We start from the raw sequence: 25495 nt of genomic DNA, 5'->3' as shown, positions 1-25495 counted from the left end.
TGTGAATGGAGCCTCATTGTTCTTGTGTAAACAATCATTTAACTTTCAGGTCCCATTCACATTTAGCATAGTGGGAGTACATGTTTTTTGGCTAGTTTTTCCCGTGACACGTATAGGGCAGCCCGTTGATTTCAATGGGGTGCGCTACATGTGGCTCATGGGACATTTGGGAAGTTGTGGGTTGGGTGTTTTTTTTCCTGTGCATTTTGTAGTGCTTGCCATTTTTTTTCACATGGCAAAATGTGTGTTTGCTTCGCCAAAACTATATAATAGGAAGACACACCATGTATCTAATCACTCTGTATCCAATCAGGCAGGCCCTTGAACTACATAGTTGATGGTAGATCTAAAGGAGATTGTATGGCATGCTTTACAGAACCCAGGATATGATATCTGATCGCTCAGCACACTCTGCCTAATAGCAGATCTATGCAAGACGAAACAAACAAAAAAAAATTTTATATATATATATATATATATATATATATATATATATATATATATATATATATATATATATATATATATATATATATATATATATATATATTTATTTATTTATATTAGGGCTGTTACTGGGGCCGTTCCCAGAATGCAGTCTCACCCTGCCCATAATCACAGCCTCGCCGTGGACACGGTGAGGCTGCGATTATGGGCACGGTAAGGCTGAGTTTATGACGTGTGACGTCCTAGCCATGCCCCGCTATGTCCGATTAAAAAAAAAAAATCGATTAATCGAACACGAAAATTTTAAATCAGTAACAGTGTGTATATATATATATATATATATATATATATATATATATATATATATATATATATATATATATATATATATACATACATACATACATACTAAAATTATGTGGTTGCATAAATGTGCACACCCTCTTTTTACTGGGGATGTAGCTATGTTCAGAATTAAAAGATTTAAAAGAGAAGTATGGGTTAGTATTTTTTTTCTTTTTAGATTCATACTTACCTCGCTGTCCCCCTGCGCCTCTGCATTGAGAACCGGGTGATCGAACATCGGCACAGCTCTATATACCATGGACCACAATGAAGAAAGTCATCATCAAATGGAGAAAATGACAGTGACATTACCAAGAACTGGTCCCTCTAAAATTAATGAAAAGACTATAAAAAAAACTGGTCAGGGATGCTGCCAAGAGGCCTACACAACTTTAAAAGGGGTTGTAAACTCCAAAAAAAAAAAAAAAAAAAAAAAACCCCTGCAAAACAAAAAAGGCATAAATGAGCTAGTATGCATTGCATACTAGCTCATTATGAAATACTTACTTTAGAACAAAGCTGTTGCAGCGATCCCCCCACACTGCTGTGACCGGTGACATGTCTCCCGGATTAATTTCCGGCGCTGTGATTGGCCAGAGCCGCGATGACGGCACTCCCACGTATGAGCCGCCGGTCACTGCACAGCTCCTGAAGAAATGTTTTTGAGCGGAGCGTTTCTTCAGTGCCGAGGATGTCGGCACATGCGGATACAGGGAATATCTCCTAAACTGTGCAAGTTTAGGAGATATTCACGGTACCTATAGGTAAGCCTCATTATAGGCTTACCTGTAGGTAAAGGTGGTGTAACAGGGTTTACAGCCATTTTAAAGGTGCTGCAGGAATATCTGGCAAGTACTGGCTGTGTGGTACATGTGACAACAATCTCCCGCATTCTTCATATGTCTGGGTTATGGGGTAGAAGTGGCAAGACGGAAGCCTTTTCTTACGAAGACAAATATCCAAGTCTGGCTAAATTTTGCAAAAAACACATCTGTAGTCTCCCAAAAGCATGTGGAAAGTGTTATGGACTGATGAAACCAAGGTTGAACTTTTTGGCCTTAATTCCAAAAGATATGTTTGGCGCAAAAAACAACACTGCACATCATCAAAAAACACAATGCCCACAGTGAAGCATGGTGGTGACAGCATCATGCTTTGGGGCTGTTTTTTTTTTTTTGGAACAGGGGCCTAGGTCAAGGTAGAGGGAATTATGATTAGTTCGAAATACCAGTCAATATTGGCACAAAACCTTCAGGCCTTTGCTAGAAAGCTGAACATGAAGAGGAACTTCATCTTTCAGCATGACGACCCAAAATAAACATCCAAATCAACAAAGGAACGACTTCACCAGAAGAAGATTAAAGTTTTGGAATGGCCCAGCTAGAGCCCAGACCTGAATCAGATTTAAAATCTGAGGGGTGATCTGAAGAGAGCTGTGCACAGGAGATGCCCTCGCAACATGACAAGTGTTTTTGCAAAGAGTGGGCAAATATTGACATATCAAGATGTGCCATGCTGATAGACTCATACCCAAAAAGACTGAGTGCTGTAATAAAATCAAAAGGTGTTTCAACAAATTTAAATAATTTAAAGGGTGTGCAACTTATGCAAACATATATTTTATTTTTTTTATTTTTACTTCCCTCCACCTAAAATATTTCAGTTTGTTGTTCAACCGAGTTGTACAGTTTATAGGTCACATTAACCAATTGCCTCCCAGGCACTTAACCCCCTTCCTGCCCAAGCCATTTTTCAGCGCTGTCGAACTTTGAATGACAATTGCGCGGTCATGCTGCACTGTACCCAAACACATTTTTTATAATTTTCTTCACACAAATAGAGCTCTCTTTTGGTGGTATTTAATGTCGGGGCGTAGCTGTCTGGCAATCTAACACTTAAATTAGAGGAAGGAGTGACAGGTGACGGAGCGGGGATCGGCCAAAGGACGGGTCGCTGCAGGCGGGTGAGACGTACTCCAGCTTCCATACTCCCTGGGTCCGTCATGGCCGTGTGTTGTGGTTTCGCTTTGTATCCTGTTCAGTGTGCCGTGCGGTTTTCCATACTACTGTGAAGTGTGTTTTGCCTACCAGTTTTTATTTGAATGTGAGTTCATTTGACGCAGTTTTAGTGTGAATAAATTGATCTTTTTAACGATACTACACTATTGAAGCATTTCTTTTATCTCATATATGAATTCACGATTATGAGGAGGAAAGCCAGTGTGTAGCAGTGGAGATCTGGAACGCATGCTAACCCCCATGAGAGTGGGTTAAGGCTCTGTTCGGCCAAACACGAGAGTGGGAGGCCTTAATAGCTGGTGAGTTTGAATTTCAGAAGGGAGTGGAATCACGTCACTGATGTGTGGTGAAATTTGCGGATCACAGCAGAACGATTTTGAGGACACCTGCACTTTCTTCTTGGAGTGGTGTTTTCTTGTCACACATTATCATCACTGTTTTTGTGGACTATTTTTGGATTTTTTTTATTTCACTTTGGACTTTATTATATTATTTTATTTTTAGTTTTCATATACTATTTTATTTTCGGTTTTTATATATTTTTCAAGTGATTATATATTGTAGGAACTATTTGTATTTTTTCACGTGGTGTATGGTAATATATATTCATCACATATTAGTTGGAATATTGGGGGGCATTTATTTTGTTGTACACACGGGAGTGTTCTATTCATTTAGATCACTAATGCTTTATGTGTTATAAGAGTGAGTGCTAAGTTATGATGCATCACCTTTGAGATTCAGCACATCTCTAACTCACCCCAAGGTACTAAGAACGGTGGGGTTTTAAGCAATTTTTTTTTTTTTCCATTGTTGTTATAGTTAGCACCACTATCCATCTGCACCATTGGAGGGTGGATTCTGTTTATTTATGGTATTTAATCACTGCTGGGTTTTTTATTTTACAAAAAAGAAAAAAAAAATTTTTGAAAAAATGTTTTTAACTTTTTTCTGTCAGTAAATTTTGTAACCAAGTAATTTTTCGCCTTCACTGATGTGCGCTGATGAGGCAGCACTGATAGGCTGAACTGGTGGGCATTGATGAGGTGGCACTTATGGGTACTGATGAGGCGGCACTAATATGCCGCACTTATGGGCACTGTTGGGTGGCACTGATGGGCACTAATAGGCATCATGGATAGGTGGTACAGATGGGCACTGATGGGCATTTTTTGACAGAAGTGATGGGCATTGATGGGCAGCACTGATTGCCAGCACTGACTGGCATCGCTAATAGGCACTGATTGGTGGCACTTGTGGGCAGTGATGGGCACTGATTGCTGCCACTGTATGGCTATATTGTAATCAGGGCACTGATGATCAGTGCCCTGATTACATCCCTAGATGTCCCCCTGTGAGGAGATGCCGCTGATAGTGTGAGGCGAGCCGATTACCGGAATCTCCTTGTTTACATGTGACCGGCTGTGATTGGACACAGCCGATCACATGGTTGAAGAGCTGCGGACGCGGCTATTTACACAGATCAGGGTCGCGCTGTGTCCTAGCAACATGGCCGCGATCATCACACGCCCCCATGGGCGCGTGAGAGTGGCCGTTCTGGGACGCCATCATATGACGGCTTCCCAGAACGAGAGCTGCACCACTGTCATTTGATGGTGGGCAGGCAGCAAGCAGTTAAAAAGGTGGAAAAAGTTCTGAAATGATTTATCTTTGTCTTTGTTTTTTTTTACATCACATAAACCTGACATTTTAACAGGGGCGTGTAGACTTTATATCCACTGTAAATTATTTGATTATAATCACACACACGGTAAAGCTCCATATATATTTGGACACAAGCACGATTTTCATACTTTTGGCTCTGTATGTCACCAGAATAAAATAAAAATGAAACAATTAATTAATTTGAAGTGCAGACTTTCAGCTTTAATTCAAGGGGTTGAACATAATTATCAAGTACACATTTTGGGAACTGCAACTGTATACTTTCAGCTTTAATTCAAGGGGTTGAACATAAATATCAAGTACACATTTTAGGAACTGCAACCATTTTTATACACAGTTCCCCCATTTTCAGGGGCTCAAATGTAATTGGACAAAATGAATATAAATCATAAATAAAATGTTCATTTTTAATATTTTGTTGAGAATCCTTTACTGGCAATGACTGCCTGAAGTCTGGAACCCATGGACATTATTACCAAAGACTGGGTTTCCTCCTTTCTGATGCTTTGCCAGGCTCTAACTGCAGCAGTCTTCAGTTGTTTGTGGTCTTTCTGCCATCAGCACGTGAAATGTATGCTCAATTGGTTTGAGATCAGGTGATTGACTCGGCCATTGCAGAATATTCCACTTTTCCTTCAAAAGCTCCTGGGTTGCTTTTGCAGTTTGTTCTAGATCATTGTACTGTAAAGCGCCGTCAACTTTGCTGCATTTGGCTGAATCTGGGCTGACAGTATATCTCTAAACACTGCAGAATTCATCCGACTGCTTTGGTCTTCTGTCACATCATCAACACCAATGACCAAGTGCCACTGGAAGCCATGCATGCCCATGCCATCACACTGCCTCCACCATGTTTTACAGATGATGTTGTGTGCTTTGGATCATGAGCTGTTCCAAGCCTTCTCCACACTTTTTTTCTTCCCATCATTCTAGTACAGATTAATCTTAGTTTCATCTGTCCAAAGAATGCTTTTCCAGAACTGGTCTGGCTTTTTTTATAGGTTTTTTTTTTTGGGGCAAAATCTAATCTGGCTTTCTATTCTTCAGGCTTATCAATGGTTTGCACCTTGTGGTGAACCCTCTGTATTTGCTCTTGTGGGGTCTTCTCTTGATTGTATACTTTGACAAGGATACGCCCAGCTCCTGGAGAGTGTCCTTTACTTGTCTGGATGTTGCAATCACCTACCACTGTGGTCTTCCGTGGATGTCCAGGCCTTTTTATGTTGCTGTGCTTCTTTCTTCAAAAATGCTGCTCTCTCTGATGAATTTGTTTCATTTTTGAAGCCTGTTTCACTTGCATGGACAGCTCCTTTGAACGCAAATACCACACTTACTCAACTCCAGACCTTTCTGCTTAACTCATGAAGAAATAATGAAGGAGTAGCCCACACCTGGCCATGAAACAGCTTTTCATACAGTTATCCAATTACTTTTGGTCCCTTGAAAAAGGGGAGGGGGGGGGGGTGGCTATTAAGAGCTGTAATTCCCAAACCCTTCCTCCAATTTGGATGTACATACCCTCAAATGAAACCTGAGCGCATGCATGTTAAGCTCATGTCCATTATTGAACTATAGCTTGAATATGTTTTGATAAATACCTGAAAAAACGAAAATTGTTCCAAATATATCTCTATCTCTCACATACATATTATTAATATATAAAAAAAGGAAAAAAAATAATCTATATCTATATATATATATATATCGATATATATATCTATATATATATATATATATATATATATCGATATATATATCGATATATATATATATATATATATATATATCGATATATATATCGATATAGATATATATATATATATATATATATATATCGATATATATATATATATATATATATATATATATATATATATAGATATATATATATATATATATATAGATATATAGATATATAGATATATCTATATATCTATATATATATATATATATATATATATAGATAGATATCTATATAGAGATATCTATATCTATATACACACACACACACACACACAGTGGGGACGGACAGTATTCAAACTATTCAGACTAAAGCTTTGTTACCCTGAAAAAAAAAAAAAAAAAAAGAATTGTGTATATAAAAGTGGAGACGGAAAGTATTCAGACCCCCTTAAATTTTTCACTTTTTGTTATATTGCAGCCATTTGCTAAAATCATTTAAGTTCATTTTTTTTCCCTCAGTAATGTACACACAGCACCCCATATTGACAGAAAAACACAGAATTGTTGACATTTTTGCAGATTTATTAAAAGAAGAAAAACTGAAATATCATGGTCCTAAGTATTCAGACCCTTTGCTCAGTATTTAGTAGAAGCACCCTTTTGATCTAATACAGCCGTGAGTCTTTTTGGGAAAGATGCAACAAGTTTTTCACTCCTGGATTTGGGGATCCTCTGCCATGCCTCCTTACAGATCCTCTCCAGTTCTGTCAGCTTGGATGGTAAACGTTGGATGACAGCCATTTTTAGGTCTCTCCAGAGATGCTTAATTGGGTTTAAGTCAGGGCTCTGGCTGGGCCACTCAAGAACAGTCAACGAGTTTTTGTGAAGCCACTCCTTCGTTATTTTAGCTGTGTGCTTAGGGTCATTGTCTTGTTGGAAGGTAAACCTTCCGCCCAGTCTGAGGTCCTGAGCACTCTGGAGAAGGTTTTCATCCAGGATATCCCTGTACTTGGCCGCATTCATCTTTCCCTCGATTGCAACCAGTCGTCCTGTTCCTGCAGCTGAAAAACACCCCCACAGCATGATGCTGCCACCACCATGCTTCACTGTTAGGACTGTATTGGACAGGTGATGAGCAGCGCCTGGTTTTCTCCACACATACCGCTTAGAATTAGGCCAAAAAGTTCTATCTTGGTCTCATCAGACCAGAGAACTTATTTCTCACCATCTTGGAGTCCTTCAGGTGTTTTTTTTTAGCAAACTCCATGAGGGCTTTCATGTGTCTTGCACTGAGGAGAGGCTTCCGTCGGGCCACTCTGCCATAAAGCCCCGACTGGTGGAGGGCTGCAGTGATGGTTGACTTCTACAATTTTCTCCCATCTCCCGACTGCATCTCTGGAGCCCAGCCACAGTGATCTTTGGGTTCTTCTTTACCTCTCACCAAGGCTCTTCTCCCCCTTAGTTTGGCTGGACAGCCAGCTCTAGGAAGGGTTCTGGTCTTCCCAAATGTCTTCCATTTAAGGATTATGGAGGCCACTGTGCTCTTAGGAACCTTAAGTGCAGCAGAAAAATTTTTGTAACCTTGGCCAAATCTGTGCTTTTGCCACAATTCTGTCTCTGAGCTCTTCAGGCAGTTCCTTTGACCTCATGATTCTCATTTGCTCTGACATGCACTGTGAGCTGTAAGGTCCTATATAGACAGGTGTGTGGCTTTCCTAATCAAGTCCAAATCAGTATAATCAAACACAGCTGGACTCAAATGAAGGTGTAGAACCATCTCAAGGATGATCAGAAGAAATGGACAGCACCTGAGTTAAACATATGAGTGTCACAGCAAAGGGTCTGAATACTTAGGACCATGTGATATTTCAGTTTTTCTTTTTTAATAAATCTGCAAAAATGTCAACAATTCTGTGTTTTTCTGTCAATATGGGGTGCTGTGTGTACATTGATGAGGAAAAAAAATGAACTCAAATGATTTTAGCAAATGGCTGCAATATAACAAAGAGTGAAAAATTTAAGGGGGTCTGAATACTTTCCGTCCCCACTGTATTAGAGAGGATATAGATATACAGATATATATATATATATATATATATATATATATAGATGGAGATAGATAGATATCTAGAGATATATATATATATATATATATATATATATATATATATATATATATATATATATATATCTCTAGATATCTATCTCCATCTATGTATTTAGTGATTACAGATTGATTGCACTTCATTTAAGAAAAAAAACATGCACCTGGAGGTGGGTAGTAGGTAGGAGGGTGGATGATTAGATGATGCTTAGTTTGTCCAGAAAGTAAGGCAGAAGTAATGGAAAAGCGTTTTTAATCAGCTATGAGGTATGTGTAAAATGGAAAGCTTTGTCATTTCTGCAAAAGTGGTACATTAATGCTATATTAGTACATAGGGGAGCTGGAATTTAGAAGAAAAAAGAGAAAAAGAGAAAAAGAGAAAAAGAGAAAAAGAGAAAAAGAGAAAAAGAGAAAAAGAGAAAAAGAGAAAAAGAGAAAAAGAGAAAGAAAGAAAGAAAGAAAGAAAGAAAGAAAGAAAGAAAGAACTTGGCCTTTAAATATTGACCTATTGAGAAAAAAAGAATCTAAAAAAGGCTTCTGAAACTTTGCCCATTAGGCACCATCTACCTCTATACATAAACTGAGCTATTAATATTCCCCCCCGCCCGTGTCCCCCTCTAGGACTTTTCCATCAAAATCAACAATGCAACCATCAGTCCCTCCCCTCACACCAGGGTACTAGGTGTAATCCTAGACTCTGACTTGTCATTTCAGCCTCAAATCCAATCGTTGTAAAAAGTTTGTAGAATTCACCTCCGTAACATCTCTAAAATTCGCCCCTTTTTAACAAATGAAACCACCAAGCTCCTCATTCACTCCCTTGTTATCTCTCGCCTTGACTATTGCAACTCCCTTCTCATTGGCCTGTCTCTCTATAGGCTATCCCCTCTTCAGTCTATCATGAATGCTGCTGCCACACTTATCCACCTTACCAACCGCTCAGTGTCTGCCAACCCTCTCCTCCAATCCCTACACTGGCTCCCAATCACCCAGCGAATAAATAAATAAATTCAAAATACTAACCACAACATACAAAGCCATTCACAACTCTGCCCCGACCTACATCACCAATCTTGTCTCCAAATATCACCCAAATCATCCTGTCCGCTCTTCTCCAGACCTCCTACTCTCAAGCTCTCTCGTCTCCTCCTCTCATGCTCGTCTCCAGGATTTCTCCAGAGCCTCTCCCATCCTCTGGAACTCGCTACCTCCACCTGTCCGGCTATCCCCTACTCTTGCTACCTTCAGGCGTTCCCTGAAAACTCATCTCTTCAGGAAAGCCTATAACGTCTCTAACTAATCTTTTACCACTTCCATCAGCTCATTCCCCACAGTTACAACCTTTTGTACCACCTACCCCACCCTATTAGATTGTAAGCTCTTCTGAGCAGGGCACTCTTAATCCATTCCGTATCTTTTTGTATTATAACTGTATCATCTCCCTTTTATATTGTAAAGCGTTGCGTAAACTGTTGGCGCTATATAAATCCTGTATAATAATAATAATAATAATAATAAATCATTGGCTGCTTTACTTCCCATCATCACCTCCAAGACATGGGACCAGAGCCCAAGCAGATCACTCTGCTGCATACGCAAACTGGTAAGAGCATTTAAAGACCTTTAATATTCACTCTACATGGACGTCAGAGTAAAAAGTGGTACCTGGTTTTGTCAAGTCCTAGTGCTAGCAATGGAAAATTTTAAACGCTAAATATAGTCTCAGTTACACTTATGCACAATCACCTGTTCATAATTGGGTCATAGCACTCCACCGTGTTCAGATATGCATTTCCATTATGACCTCCAACTGCATATATTTTTCCCATCAGTGCTGCTATGCCGACCCCTCCTCTCGGTGTAGTGAGTTCTGCAACATACTCCCATCTGTTGGTATGAGGATCATATTTCTCTACAGAACTCAGAGGGGCATTGTCATCAAATCCACCTTAAGGAAATATTATACATTGTAAATATGTTACTGCACACAGATCATAAATCTTCACACACACAAAAAAAAAAAAAAAAAAGATAAAATACTGTGAATTGATCAATTGGGTTCTTAAAAAGTGAATAGGATTTTTGTACTCCTTTTGTACATGTTAAAAGTCGTGTTAAAATAAAAACACACAACAACCACGTTATACTTACCTGTTCTGTGCAGTGGTTTTGAACAGTGCAGCCTGAATCCTCCTCTTCTCAGGTCCCCCGTCAGCGCTCCTAGGCCCTTCCTCCAGCCGAGTGCCCCCCAAAACAAGCAGCCCCCCCATTTATTATGCAGTGCTCAGTTGAAGGTTTTCGTAACTGTGCTATGCACAAATATATCTACTTTTATGGTCACGTGCAACATCAAATCACTCACCTACAACATAGAGACATCCGTGTAATTCGCTCACTCCAGTGCCTGCTCTTCTTTGGCCCATCTCTTTAATGTCCACCCATTTATCCAGATGAGGGTCATATCTCTCCACACTTGAGAGGGAAGCGACACCATCATTCCCTCCAACAGCATATACATGGTTCTAAAAGTTATAAATGCAGTTAAAATATGGTACATAAATATGCATAATAAAATGCACAGTTGCGCGTGCGCACACACACACAATTTAATGCATCTGTGATATGTGTACATCAAAATTTCCCACAAGGTATGCCTTTAAAAATACTGCAAATACAGAAAAACGCCCATTGATGTGCCAGAAATCTAGTGTGCACTCAACATCCTGTTTGGGCTGACAACAGTGTCTATGCTGCATTGAAATCAAGATCATAGTTGTCAGCTCTGACAGTTGGACTACATGCCTTCACCTTTTCCCTCACCCTCTAACATTTCCATTTGCATACATAATTTTTTTTCCCCTCAAAAACAACAACAAGCCACAAGCCCGCTAATACACTAAATAGAAAGGTTTTTTTTTGGAGATTTAGTTCTGTTGGGAGTGCCTACATCAATAGGAACAGAGCTCCAGCAGCTGGCCCTACAAACATTTTTCAAGCTTTGCTACAGAAACAAAGAAAAAAAAAAAAAAAAGGTTTATGCAGTATTTTCTAAATAGTTCTGCATATACAACTTCCCAGGTTTGTCATTATAGCTATATGTACAGCTATGTAAAGAAATTAAGATGTCTGAAATGTCTAATCACAGCCATCATACTACCAAAACAGCCTTACAAAAGTATGGAAACACGTTTTATATCCATTTCATGTTCACAAACCTATACTTGTGATGTGGCATGTGCAGATTCTACTCCTTCCTTCTGGAAAGTTAAAAATACTGTATTTAGCTGGAAAAGCCATCATGTGAATTCTCAAGTGGGTGTATGTCTGGGCACAATAGCTCACTGCACTCAGACTGCAAATCAAAGTTAAGGCTAGACTTGGAGGTAATGTTTGTGGAAAACAAAGCCCAATAGTTTAATATGCCCCCTCACAATTCAGAAACATTTCTATACGATTCCCCATTGGAGTGAGCAACAATTGGGGACCATTTTTGGGGCTCTAGAATTTTGCCGAGGGTCACACACCTGCAGTAGTGACAGTATGCTGTTTAAGCACTATTTCCAAAGAAGTAAAACCCACAGGGAAAACGTAACCATCTTCCAGTCAAGCTGTAACTTCAGTGGGCCAAGGAGTCTCATGTTACACTGGCAGTGATATGGCTAGTCACAAGGATAAGCTGCATCATGTACAGCATCGCTGTGGGTACGGGGTGCAGCTGGGTCAGAGACAGTTGCTTCCTTCTATGCTGGGCAGGCTTTGGGAAATTGGAAGCAGAATATGAAAACGCAGTATTCTATGTAGTGATGTTACAAAGACTTGGCATACCAATAGCCAGTCATTATGGAGAAAAGTTGTAGTGTGTTTAGTCTAACTGAAGGGTATAGTTCAGGAACACTTGAAAATATACTGTAATGTGGAAAGAGTCCCCTGCTATCATAGCATACTTGCGGAGCTGTGCAGAGAAGCAACCTTTTGTTTTTGCCTAGCCTGGGTTGACTGCAGACACTCAATTCCTGCAACTCTTACAGTGCACACTGGAAAAAAAAAAAAAAAAAAAGAAACTAATGCCTCACAACTATATTACCTGTCTGCAACCTCCCATCCCTTATTTGGTGCAACAGTCAGGACAGGTGCCACCCCCATCCTCCACCCAGGACCACCCTCAACCCAGGATCCAGGGCACCTGCCATGAGATTCAAAGAAAGTGGCTTTGGTGCCCACGCCTAGGGGTGTCATTGGTCTTGTACCAGAAGATTCTTGAAAAACAACAATATCTGGTCAACAATGAATAAAAATAAAAAATAGAACACACACACACACACACACACTTCCTACATGCTGGCTAAAAATACTTCCCCCTTACTATATTAGGCCCTATGCCTGTTCACATACCATAAGAGCAACCGATCCAACACCACCTCGAGGTGTATTCATTGGAGCGACAGCAGTCCAGCGATCACATTCCACATCATAGCGCTCTACATTATTGAAGCATGTGTTGTCATCCAACCCACCAATGGCATATATTGGGCCACCAAGAGACGACAATGCAATCCCCCTCCTATTAAAAAGTGAGAAGATACTTTATGCACTTAATCTACAGTACATACATAATATATTAGTAGCACCATTATCATGAAAACAGAAAACATGTACTCTAGTGATACCATACTTTGCATTCTAAGTGACTAATTTACTAAAGGAGTTGAGACTCTTCATATAATTGTGAGAATATTAATTTCAACCATACAAGGTGCAGGTGAAATAATGGGAATCTTCTTTGATTAGATAATTGAAGTGAATATTCACTTCTCAAGTTATTTAGTAAATAAGCCCCTAAAAGGGTTGCCTTTGAAGGCAGTTATTTGCAAGCAGGATTTGTAAATGTTCCTATATCATTTCTGCTGTTCTGCAACAGACAGGCTTGAAAAACTGAAATCACACACCCCCTAGTGGATTTACCAAAAATAAATGATGGCGTACTGCAGCAGCAGCAAAGCCAACTAGCCGCACAGTTTATTACAGCAGCCTTTTCCAACCAGGGTGCATTTTTTTTTTTTTTTTTTTTTTAAAGCCCAAAAATGGTATACAAGCCAACAGGTGGATCCCTGCCTTTTATTTACACATAGCCACAAGTTTCATTGTGCACAATAACAACCTTCCAGCCTCTGGCGTCTTAAAGACCAATGACGTCATGGGTTGATAAAGGACGTCGGACACCTGCATAGCAGCCTTATTTGCCCCTCCCCCTGCCCCTCTCAGTCAGCGCTGGGGTCACATTAGCGGAGTGAGCTAAAAAAAAAAAAAAAAAAAAAAAAAACAACTGAGGGAGAAGAGAAACATTGGAATACTAGTCATTACCAGTGTGTAAGGGTGTATTTGCTTTGGAAGAATAACTAACGCTGGGCGTCCTCCGTGTTTGGATGTTGCTGTGTAATGTAAAACTATTAGTTTCGTTTTTTACATTTTAGAAAGGGGTGCCTCGAGACTGTCCATAATTTGCAAGGGTGCCTTGGACTGAAAAAAAAGGTTGAGAAACACTGTATTACAGTTTTATCAAGTATTGGTAGTGGGGGGTACCCTTCAAATCCTCCACCCCCCCGAATCAGTTTCAAAGACATTCACAACAAGTCATCTTGAGTCAATAGGATATTCTTGCCAATCCCTTCATTCATACTAGGGACAGACTTCTAATTAATATGGCCGAGGTGGCGTGACATTGTATGAAATTGAACACTGTGTCTGAATACTGCAAAATTAGTACAAAGTCAAAATTAGCTTCAAATCAACAACCCATAGGTTCTGTGGAATAGGAATTGTCATTACAACGCAAAAAAAAGAAAAAAAAAAAAGAAAAAAAAAAAAAAAAAAAAAACTCAAAAACCTACTCTTACAACAAAAGTTAAAAAAACAAAAAAAGGGGGAGATTAACTAAAACTGGAGCACTCAGAATCTGGTGCAGCAGTTCATGGTAGCCAATGAGCTTCTAATATCAGCTTGTTCAACTAAGCTTTGACAATGACACCTGGAAGCGGATTGGTTTCTATGCAGAGCTGCACCAAATTCTTCAGTGCTGAACTCACGCACACAAAAGGTATCCTGGATAGCAACAGATTATCTGAAATAAGGGAAAGCGACAGCATCTTGGGGAAGGTAATGTTTTGCAGTACCTTTTTTTATTCATTGATGCCTTCATCATCCATTTATTTGTAAGTGGATCAAACACCTCCATACTACCCAAATGTTCATTGCCATCATGGCCACCAACTGCATAGACCTTTCCTAAAAAAAAAATAAAAATAAAAAAGATAAATAACACCCACACATGCACAAAACAAGCAGCTTTCAGAAACTGGAGAATTCTGTTTTTGCCGACAGGTTACCTGGATCTGCTGTAAATGTCCCCTTGTTAAAAAAAAAAACATTTGTTTTGCCTATTTTTATGGAGGGCCACAAAATTAGTTAACAGATGGGAATCTTAAATCTACAGAAAATGTCAAGTTTCATGGAAGGACTTAAAATAAACTGGTGCTTTGTCCATGCAGGGCAAAGCAACTGCTTTACTTTAGTGTTCGCTCAACCTCCTGCTCACTTTTTTTTTCTCCTTATACAAGCCTACCTCTAAGGAAAGAAACACCTGGTACTTCTATAGGGTAGGATCACGAGGTTCACTCCCTGTCCTCTAATGCAGGAGTCGACAACCCTTCAATTGCAGGCAGACAATATTGTGATTAATCCTGCCGTGCTGGGTTTTTAAATGCAGAGCTGAAAGAAGTCTTAGTTCTAGGCTAGGATATGACACAGCCGAGAGGAGACTTAGGAGGACAACTAGAGTCTAGTCAGTGATTGAGGGTAGATGTTTGCACTGGAAGAGGAATATCTTTGCTTGTGGGGAGATGCGTCTTACTTTGTCCTGACAAGAAGAAAGAAGAGGAACTACACCTCTAATGTTGGCCTGTTGCCATAACATGGTACTGGGGAGAGAGTCCTCGTCTCCCAACCTGAACAGAGCCAAAGCTTACAAAAGGGCTTTTCCTCACAAGAAATAGAAAGGGAAGGCAAGTCTCTTAATGTTGAAGATGTTGCAGAGGCAGGTTAAAAAATAACCATGTTGCTTTAGTAACAGGTTCACTTGAAGTTGAAAGGAGAAGTATGGGCAAAGCGTTTTATGGCTATACTTCTCCTGTGGGTCACAGGAGTGCAGTTCGTTTTGCACTTCTGTGACCCCTTTTCAGCAGACAGGGGGCTAAAGCCTGCTGTTGGCTGACATCACAGAGGCGGTCCAGGCTCTGCAAAAGATGCCGACCAGAAGCCTGGACCAGCAGCTGGCTCAGCCTGAGCTAGCCACTTCGCTCCCTCCACAGCCCCGCACTCCAATCAATGCTGGAGGGGAAGAGCAGGGAGCCAGTGATTGAGTCAGTCACCAGCTCTCCGCAGGCTGAGGACCGAGAGCTGAGAGATCAGTGAGGTTTTATCGCTCAGTTCTGAAGGGCACTGACAGGCATTACTGATGGGGTACCGATTGGCACAGACTGGCAGCACATGGGCACCTCTCATGGGGGCTGAGCTGATAATCAAGGCCAATCAGATCTCCCTGTCAGCGCAAACTGAGGAAAGCCATTTACCGGCACTTCCTGGTTCACGATTTCAGTTCCGAGTAGTGCAACTGTAGCAAACAATCAACTATAAGTGGCAAGGCACTGTCAAAAGATCTCTGGGGATAGGGCTGCCCCCTGTCCCTATTGCTATTCGTTCTTTCCCTGAAGCCTTTTTTTTTTTTTTTTTTACACCACATCAGAAGTAATCAGCCCATTAAAGGCATCAGATCCAGCCAATACGAACATAAAGTGGCAGCCTATGCCGACAAACTTTTATTTTATATTATTGAGCCCCTTACCTCTTTACCCTCCCTGCTACAGGAGCTGAAACGCTGTCAGGGTGATAACCATAGGACGGGTAATTCTGCCAGTATTGCTCATGGTGGCGCCCTTCTGCCTATTTAAGCCTGCTGCTGGTGCATGCTGGTTGCTGGATTATCATCAGCTTCCTGTGTTCCTTGTGCCTGTTGCGATACCTGCTTCCTGTTACTACTCGGCTTGCCTGACTGCTCCAGTGTTCCGCCTGCATTGACCCCGGCTTGGACCTGACTATTCTTCGGCTCCGCATCTGTACCTTGATCGTCCTCCTGTGTTTGACACCTGGCTTGGCTACCTTCTCTGTTCCCGATTATCCTGATGTACCTCACCTTGGACTGATTCCTGTGCTGAATGACCATTGGCCTGGCTCTGACTCCACTCCTGGTTGCTCCACGGCTCCATACCTGGAATCCCTCCTTGCACGGTTACCCTTCAACCTTACCAGCTCACTCCAGCAGCTCCCTGCTATCTGCTACTTAGCAACAGCGCTCTGGCAACCCGTGCACCTTTGGGCACCGTACTCCCTGTCTCACTCCCAGGGTTACACTGCACTTAGCCGCAAGGGGCGCCCCCTCTGCAATCCGGCCTCACATCCAGGACTCTGACAGTATAATCCAGCCATGACTGAGGCTGGCAGAGGTGCGTCCCCAATAGAGACTTTATGCCAACAGGCCGCTACCCTTACACGAGTGGTCCAAGTTCTTCAGGAAGGATACCTTCAATTAAAAGGAAAACTCCAACATTTTATGCTACCATCTGCCTTTTTGGATCCTGGTTCTTCCTCCACTAATCTCCCTGCTAAGGCCCCTTCAGTACTGACTTTGCCCCCAGAACCGCAGGTACCTACCCCTGAACGTTTCTCTGGAGACCGGCAGAAATTCAGATCCTTCAAGAATGCCTGCCTGTTATATCTGGCTCTGCAACCCCGTACCTTTTCCACTGAGACTGTCAAAGTTGGCTTTCTTATCTCCCTGCTGACCAATGAACCCCAGGCATGGGCCCACAGGTTATGGGAACGGAAGGACTCAGCTACTAGTTCAGTGGAAACGTTCTTTACGGCCTTGTTGCGATTGTATGAAGACCCCCAGCGTACAGCCACAGCTGAGGCCACTCTGCATTCTCTTCAACAGAAACGTCGCCCGGTGGAAGACTATACTGTGGACTTCCGCCTGTGGTCTGCGATACAGACTGGAATGAGGCTGCGTTGAAATGCCAGTTTCGCCTGGGGCTTTCTGAATCCCTTAAAGAACTGTTGGCCAGGGTGGGCATCCCTGCTACCCTCGAGGGGCTCATTCAACTATCCATCCAGTTGGATAGACGCCTTTGGGAGCGCCAGGCTGAACATTCTCAGACTCCCAAAGTGCTGGTACTAGAGATCGGCGCTATGCCCGTTGGTTTGGTGCGATCTGCACTGACTCCTGAGGAAAAACAGCGTCGGCGTCAAGCCTATCTCTATTGTGGCCGAAAGGGACATTTCCTGAGCAACTGCCCCATAAGGCCCAACAAGGTACCCAAGAACTCTCCAGTGTACTTCCAGATGTCCGGAACTTCCAATTCTCACCTTATCCTTTCCATCACGCTACAGTTGGCCGACAAGGGGGTTCAGCTTCAGGCCATAGTTGACTCCGGGGCATGCAGTTGTTTCTTGGACTTAGCAGTAAACCTCGGTCTGGCCCTACTTCCCAAGAAACGTAGATTGGAAGTTCTCCTGGCTGATGGCACCCTGCCTAGTTCCGGTCCTGTGACACAAGACACCGCTCCTCTTTTGGTTACTACTCTTGATGGTCATCAGGAATTCATACGTTTCGACATTCTAAGCTCACCATGGCTCCAAGCCCACAACCCCCAGATCAACTGGATCAGGAAAGAAATTTCATTCACTTCTCCTTATTGCCTACAGCACTGGCTTGCCCCTGAAACCAGTAATGTAGCCAGTTGCCTGTCAGTTCAACCTGTACCTGTCAACAACCAGAGTATTCCACCGGCCTACCAGGAGTTTTCAGACGTCTTTGACAAGAAAAAGGCTGATGTCCTGCCACCACACCGGTCATACGATTGTCCAATTAAATTACTCCCAGGAGCCGAAATCCCATTCGGACGCATATTCCCCCTCACAGAGATGGAACTAGGAACATTGCGCCAATACATTGATGAAAACATGGAGAAAGACTTCATCCATTCTTCCTCTTCTCCTGCTGGAGCCGGAATCTTTTTTGTCGAAAAAAGGGACAAATCCCTAAGACCATGTGTGGATTACAGGGAGCTCAATAAAATCACTATAAAAAACCGTTACCCTCTTCCTCTAGTTCCAGAACTTTTCCAGAGACTCTGTACTGCCCGAATATTTACTAAGCTTGAACTTCGAGGAGCCTACAATCTCGTTCGCATCCGAGGGGGTGACGAATGGAAGACAGCATTTAGAACTCGCTTTGGACATTTCGGGTACTTAGTGATGCCATTTGGATTGTGCAACGCCCGGCCACATTCCAACATTTCGTAAATGATATCTTTCGAGAATTTCTGGATTACTTCGTCATCATCTACCTGGATGATATCCTGATATTTTCAACCACCCTGGAGCTCCATCGTACACATGTAAGGACAGTTCTGCACACTCTACGTAAGCACAAACTCTATGTAAAAGCAGAAGTGTGATTTCGAAAAGGAGTCAATACAATTCCTGGGGCCAATTATCTCCACTGGTGGTGTTGCTATGGACCCGCAAAAGGTACAGGCAATCTTGGACTGGCCAACTCCAGCGGATAAAAAGGGAGTACAAAGATTTGTGGGGTTTGCAAACTTTTATAGGAGGTTTATAAAGAACTTTTCCTCCATCTCACCAATCACCCAAGTTACCCGTTTACATACTCGGTTCCTGTGGTCTTCAGAAGCCCAATCAGCTTTTGATATCCTCAAATCCCTCTTTACCTCCGCACCTATCCTGCAACATCCTGATCCGGTCCTCCCTTACATCTTAGAGGTTGAGGCCTCTGAAGTTGCCACAGGGGCAGTCTTATCCCAACGTCAGGGTTCTAAGTCGTTACTCCATCCTGTGGCCTTCTCCTCGCGGAAGATGAGTCCGTCTGAAAGGAATTATGACGTAAGAGATCGAGAGCTCTTGGCTATTAAAACTGCCCTGGAGGAATGGCGGTACCTCCTTGAAGGTGCTCAGCATCCCATCATGATATTCATGGATCACAGAAACATGGAGTATCTTTGCACCGCTAAACGCTTGAGATGCCGACAAGCTCGATGGGCCCTGTTTTTTGCCAGATTCAATTTTCATATAACCTTCCGCCCGGGGTCTAAGAACGGGAAGGCCGATGCCTTGTCCTGGATGTTTCCTGACACTCCCGAAGAAATCACTCCTCTCCTAGCACTATATTGTCTCCACAGAATTTTCTCATGATTCAAACCGACCTGAGTTTCTCACTGAAACAAGCTTCTTCCCAATGCTCTGAACCAGAAGCACTGTCTAAGAAACCAGGAAGGTTTTCTTTGGTATCAGAACAAAATTTTTGTTCCGCAGTAAGCCAGAGCCCAGGTCCTAAAGACTTGAAGTGACCACCAACTTGCTGGTCACTTCGGGGTACGAAAGACTTTGGAGCTTGTTCAGCAATCTTTTTGGTGGCCCACTCTGAAGCCTGACTGCAGGGAATATGTCAGTTCCTGCACCATTTGTCAACGTAACAAGGGGTCTAACATCAGATCTTGGGGTCTACTACGCCCATTGCCTGTGCCGGAGCAACCATGGAAAGAAATATCTATGGATTTCATAGTAGAGTTACCACCCTCTGAGAAATTTACAACCATCTTGGTAGTCGTTGACCGCCTGTCCAAGATGGCACATTTCTTGCCCATGATGGGTACACCATCTGCTGCTGACACGGCGAAGATCTTCATAAAGGAGATAGTCAGACTTCACGGCCTACCGAGCAACATTGTGTCCGACAGAGGGGTGCAATTCACCTCTAAGTTCTGGAAGGAGCTCTGCAAAATGCTTTCCATTAAAGTGTGCCTATCTTCAGCTTAGCATCCTCAAAGCAACGGTCAAACCGAAAGAACTAATCAAACTTTAGAACAGTACTTACGTTGCTTCTGCTCCTTCTCCCAGGACGACTGGTCCTTGCTACTCCCGTGTGCGGAGTTTGCATACAACAACTCAATCCATGCTTCCACCAATCAGTCACCTTTCTGGGCCAACTACAGTTTCCATCCCTCATTCTTGCCTAATGTTATACCAGAGACCTCAGTCCACGCAGTCCAGGACAGGATAAATGCCATTCAGGCTAATTACCTAACTCTCCAGGCAACTATGCAGAAGGCCCAAGAGAATTATAAAAAACATTATGACAAGGGGAGGAGAGATCCCGTCTTTAAAGTAGGAGATAGAGTGTGGCTTTCCTCAACAAATCTTAACCACTTCAATACCGGGCCAATTCTGACACTTTGCTCCTACATGTAAAAATCATCATTTTTTTTGCTAGAAAATTACATAGAACCCCCAAACATTATATATGTTTTTTTAGCAAAGACCCTAGAGAATACAATGGCGGTTGTTGCAACTTTTTATCTCACACAGTATTTGCGCAGGAATTTTTAAACGCGTTTTTTTTGGGGAAAAAAACTGTTTTGCGTTTAAAAAAAAAAAAAAAAAACAAAACAGTAAAGTTAGCCCAATGTTTTTGCATTTTGTGAAAGATGAAGTTACGCCGAGTAAATAGATACCTAACATGTCACGCTTCAAAATTGCACACGCTCGTGGAATGGCGCCAATGTTCGGTACTTAAAAATCCCCATAGGCGACGCTTGAAATTTTTTTACTGGTTACATGTTTTGAGTTACAGAGGAGGTCTAGGGCCAAAATTATTGCTCTCGCTCCAACGTTCGCGGCGATATCTCACATGTATGGTTTGAACACAGTTTTCATATGTGGGCGGGACTTACGTATGCGTTCGCTTCTGCGTGCGAGCACACGGGGACAGCGGCGCTTTAAAATTTATTTTATTTTTTTTTTTTATTGTTAATTATATTTTATTTTCTTTATTTTGACACTTTTTTGAAAAAAAAAAAAAATTGATCACTTTTATTCCTATTACAAGGAATGTAAACATCCCTTGTAATAGCAATATGACATGCCAGGTGCTCTTAATAGTGAGATATGGGGTCAATAAGACCCCATATCTCACCACTAGGCTGGGAAGCCTGAAATAAAAAAAATAAAACGATCGCCGCTTCCCAGCCGAAGCGGCGCCGTTTTTTTTAATGGAGAGGACGGGCGTGACACCATAACATCGCGCCCGGCCTCCGACGATCATAGAGACTCCGGGGACCATCTGGTCCGCCGGAAATCTCTATGATCTACATCCGGCGCCGGCGGATCCACTCTCCGCCTCACCGATCGTAACGGTGAGACGGAGCAAGCACCGGAGGGCGGCTTGAGGGGGGGGGACGTCCCCTCTCGCCTCCCATAGGAACGATCAAGCAGCGGAACGGCCGCTATGATCGTTCCTATGGTGTAGAGATTCGCCGGCTGAAACCGGCAATATCTGAATGATGTCTAACTATAGGCATCATTCAGATATACCCGCTCAAAGCCCAGGACGTCATATGACGTCCGTGGGCTGGAAGTGGTTAAGCTTGCTTGCCCCTCCCGGAAGTTAGGACCAAGGTTTATCGGTCCATTCACAATTAAGAAGGATATTAACCCAGTGGCATTTGAATTGTCTTTACCAAGTTCCTATAAAATCCACCCAGTATTCCATGTTTCTTTATTAAAATCTGTTGTCTCCAGTCCTTTTCCAGGGAGAGAAGAAGCTCCGCCGCCTCCAATCTTGGTGGACAATGAAACAGAATACGAAGTAGAAGCCATTCTGGACTGCCGTCGGAGAGGTAGGACTGTTCAATTTCTTGTTAAATGGAATGGTTACTCTGTAGAAGATAATTCTTGGGAACCAGCAGATAACATTCATGCCCCTAGACTGTTGCAGAGGTTTCAAGCCCGATACCCTGAAAAATGGGCCAGATTGGGCATCCGGAGGCTGCCCCTAGGGGGGGGGCACTGTCAGGGTGATAACCGTAGGACAGGTAATTATGCCAGTATTCCTCATGGTGGCGTCCTTCTGCCTATTTAAGCCTGCTGCTGGTGCATGCTGGTTGCTGGATTATCATCAGCTTCCTGTGTTCCTTGTGCCTGTTGTGATACCTGCTTCCTGTTACTACTCGGCTTGCCGGACTGCTCCAGTGTTCCGCCTGCATTGACCCCGGCTTGGATCTGACTATTCTTCGGCTCCGCATCTGTACCTTGATCGTCCTCCTGTGTTTTACCCCTGGCTCGGCTACCTTCTCTGTTACCAATTATCCTGATGTACCTCACCTTGGACTGATTCCTGTGCTGAATGACCATTGGCCTGGCTCTGACTCCGCTCCTGGTTGCTCCACGGCTCCATACCTGGAATCCCTCCTTGCACGGTTGCCCTTCAACCTTACCAGCACACCCCAGCAGCTCCCTGCTATCTGCTAATCAGCAACAGCGCTCTGGCAACCCGTGCACTTTTGGGCACCGTACTCCCTGTCTCACTCCCAGGGTTACGCTGCACTTAGCCACAAGGGGCGCCCCCCCTGCAATCCTGGGAACAGTAAAAAAGAATCAACCAGCGCAACAAAAATATCTAATAATAGCAGCTGAAATACTGAGGGTCAAAATATCAAATCCCGAATTAGACAATATAGAAAGGCAGTACAGCGTTAACTGATAATAAAACTAGCAAAAACAATTAAAATTAGCACCAAAAAGTGAATGAAAAATATAAATAAAAACAGTCCTCAAAGTTCTTCATATAGCAAGATGATTGCAAGAGCACTAACAGGTATTCAGTGGTAAGAGTGATGAGTAAGACATGTACGGTGACTTCAGTGACACCCTCCACCAACAAGCGAAATGGCCACTCACCTCAAGCGGTGGACCCCTGAGTCAATCAGTCAGGTTAAAACAGCAATTCTCTTATGGGTAATTAGGTCAGCAAGCTCACTCAGCATGTAAAGTGCAATGTCGGTGTAGGTAGCCAGACATGGATTCCTCATCAACTCCAAGATCGGTACATGGAACAGAAGCAACATTATCTAGTGCTCTCTGATTTAAATCAAAATGTTGTTTATTAAAAAGATGAATAACACTCACAAAACTCGCACTGTACCCCAGTGCTAGGACAAATGGCAATAGATGGCGAAGTATATCCGCGAGGATCGCGTTGTGGGATGCGGGTGACGTCACGAACAAGGTCATGTGACATCTGTATGCGTTACGTCCCAAAAGGGGGGTGGGACTTCATCAGCGGTGACGGCATGACGTTCGTCACCCGCTTTATAGATCTGATCAGCTGATCCATCTAGCCAGTAGGGGTGAATGTGTACCCATCACCATAGCAACCCCCAGGCAGCGGAACGCTGATAATAAGGAAGTAAAGAGAAAACTGAATCCCCATCAAGCACTGCGTTCCTTGTGTAACCAAAAACAGTACACAACGACTGCTAGTAAGGTTAGAACATTGCTTATATTAAAACTAAAATAAATAAACCACCAGCGTCCCTACTGATCCTCCCGGTTGCCAACATCATATGTTATATCACAATGAACATATTAAAATTGATACAAAAATATCTAATTACTATATAAAAAATATATATATAAAAAACAGAAACTACCGGTCAGAAATAAAATTTACATCGAATTTGAATACCTGGGAACAAAAATCTCCGCAAATCTGCATGACATTATTCCCCTCAACTACCAGCCTCTCTTATCTACGCTCACCGCTGATCTTAAAAAGGTGGGACTCTTTGGCCCTTTCCTGGTTCGGCCGTTGTAATATACTCAAAATGAATGCAATGTCCAGACTTTTGTACTTATTGCAAGCACTGCCGGTCAAAATACCCCAGACATTTTTTCACGCTGTACGTTCAATATTCATCAGATTCATCTGGCGCGGTAAAACACCCACGCCTCAGCAGAGCACTATTACTACGACCAAAGATTAAGGGAAGTCTCAGGTTTCCGGACCCAGCCCTATATTACACCGCGGCACATATGACCAGGGTTGTGGACTGGTGCCGACATAGCGACCTGAAACTCTGGGCATTGTTGGAACAAGAGGCTTCCCAGGCCCCATTCGCTGGTCTACCTTGGGCAGGGAAAAATCATGTCACCCACTTGACTACCCATCCGCTGATTAGCCCTACTCTTACAGAACTGAATAGGTTTTTCCATTTATCCTCACTGAAAAAAGTTTTCCAACCCCAATGACACCACTTGTTGGTCATCCGGACTTTATACCTGGGCTCACTGACCTGTCGTTTCTCTCGCAAGCCCCACAGGGACTCATAAGGGCCTCTTTGTTCCTAGGTTCCTCCGGTTGAACACCAATGGAGAACGTGCTCTCTGGACGAGCTCCTCTCATATTAGATTGCTGGAGGATTAATCATCTGTCGCATTTTTTTGGCTCACTGACCAAACCAGCCCTCTTTACCCGAAAGCTCCACTCCTTTGAGGAACTTTGCCTAGGAGAGGGTCCGACCCGGAGGTCTTTATCAACCTCCTACAAATTCCTACTAGATCTCCACGCCACGGAGGACCCCCATTCTTGGCAAAATGGGAAAGGGACTTGCAAGTTACCTTCACCGAACCCCAAAAAGAACACTTTTTTTGTGCACAGAAATCTCTATGTAGCAAATACCAAGAGACCACCTATAAAATAATGATGCATTGGTATAGAACCCCTTCTGTTCTTGCTAAGCTATTTCCTCAACAAACTGATAGTTGTTGGCACAGCGGCCTACACTCAGGCAGCCTCCTACATATTTTTTGGGATTGCCCTGTGCTTCAAACTTTTTGGCAACCGGTGCTTAAGCTCATACATAAATTCACAGATATTTCCTTACAAGATAACCCAGCAGCAGTCCTACTTAACCTCACCGCTTTATCAAGGAAACGTTATCATAAATCCCTTCTCAAACATCTCCTTAATGTGGCACGGGCCTGCATCCCACCTCTATGGAAGCAACAGTCCACGCCAATGGTGGCCCACTGGCTCGCAAGAGTGAAGGACATTGAGCAAAATGGAAGATCTGACCTCTGCTTTGCAAGATAAATCAGAGGAACATAAGTCTAGATGGTTTCACTGGGATCTCTTCCGCTTCTCTGATGAATTCCTCCAATACACGTTAGGACCCACCATCTGGGATCTCTATTGAATGTCTAGGGTTATTGATACTGGCTCCCTGGGGGTGATCCCCCCCCC

General features: G+C 42.7%; 1 protein-coding gene across 2 annotated transcripts in view; it reads right to left on the bottom strand.

The window, feature by feature from the left end:
• Positions 1–25495, bottom strand: part of KLHL8 (kelch like family member 8) — a 122316-nt gene that overhangs the window by 1719 nt on the left and 95102 nt on the right. For both annotated transcript variants that reach the window (XM_073599891.1, XM_073599900.1), the window contains 4 exons: positions 14454–14565; positions 12676–12844; positions 10646–10805; positions 10030–10231 (listed from right to left, as the gene is read on the bottom strand). In XM_073599891.1, the coding sequence (XP_073455992.1) occupies positions 10030–10231; positions 10646–10805; positions 12676–12844; positions 14454–14565 (643 nt within the window). The remainder of the gene's footprint in view (positions 1–10029; positions 10232–10645; positions 10806–12675; positions 12845–14453; positions 14566–25495) is intronic.

Source organism: Aquarana catesbeiana, linkage group LG01, assembly GCF_042186555.1.
Source record: "Aquarana catesbeiana isolate 2022-GZ linkage group LG01, ASM4218655v1, whole genome shotgun sequence".
Lineage (NCBI taxonomy): Eukaryota > Metazoa > Chordata > Amphibia > Anura > Ranidae > Aquarana > Aquarana catesbeiana.
Note: the sequence above shows the minus strand (reverse complement) of the source record. Positions and strands in the feature narration are given on the sequence as shown.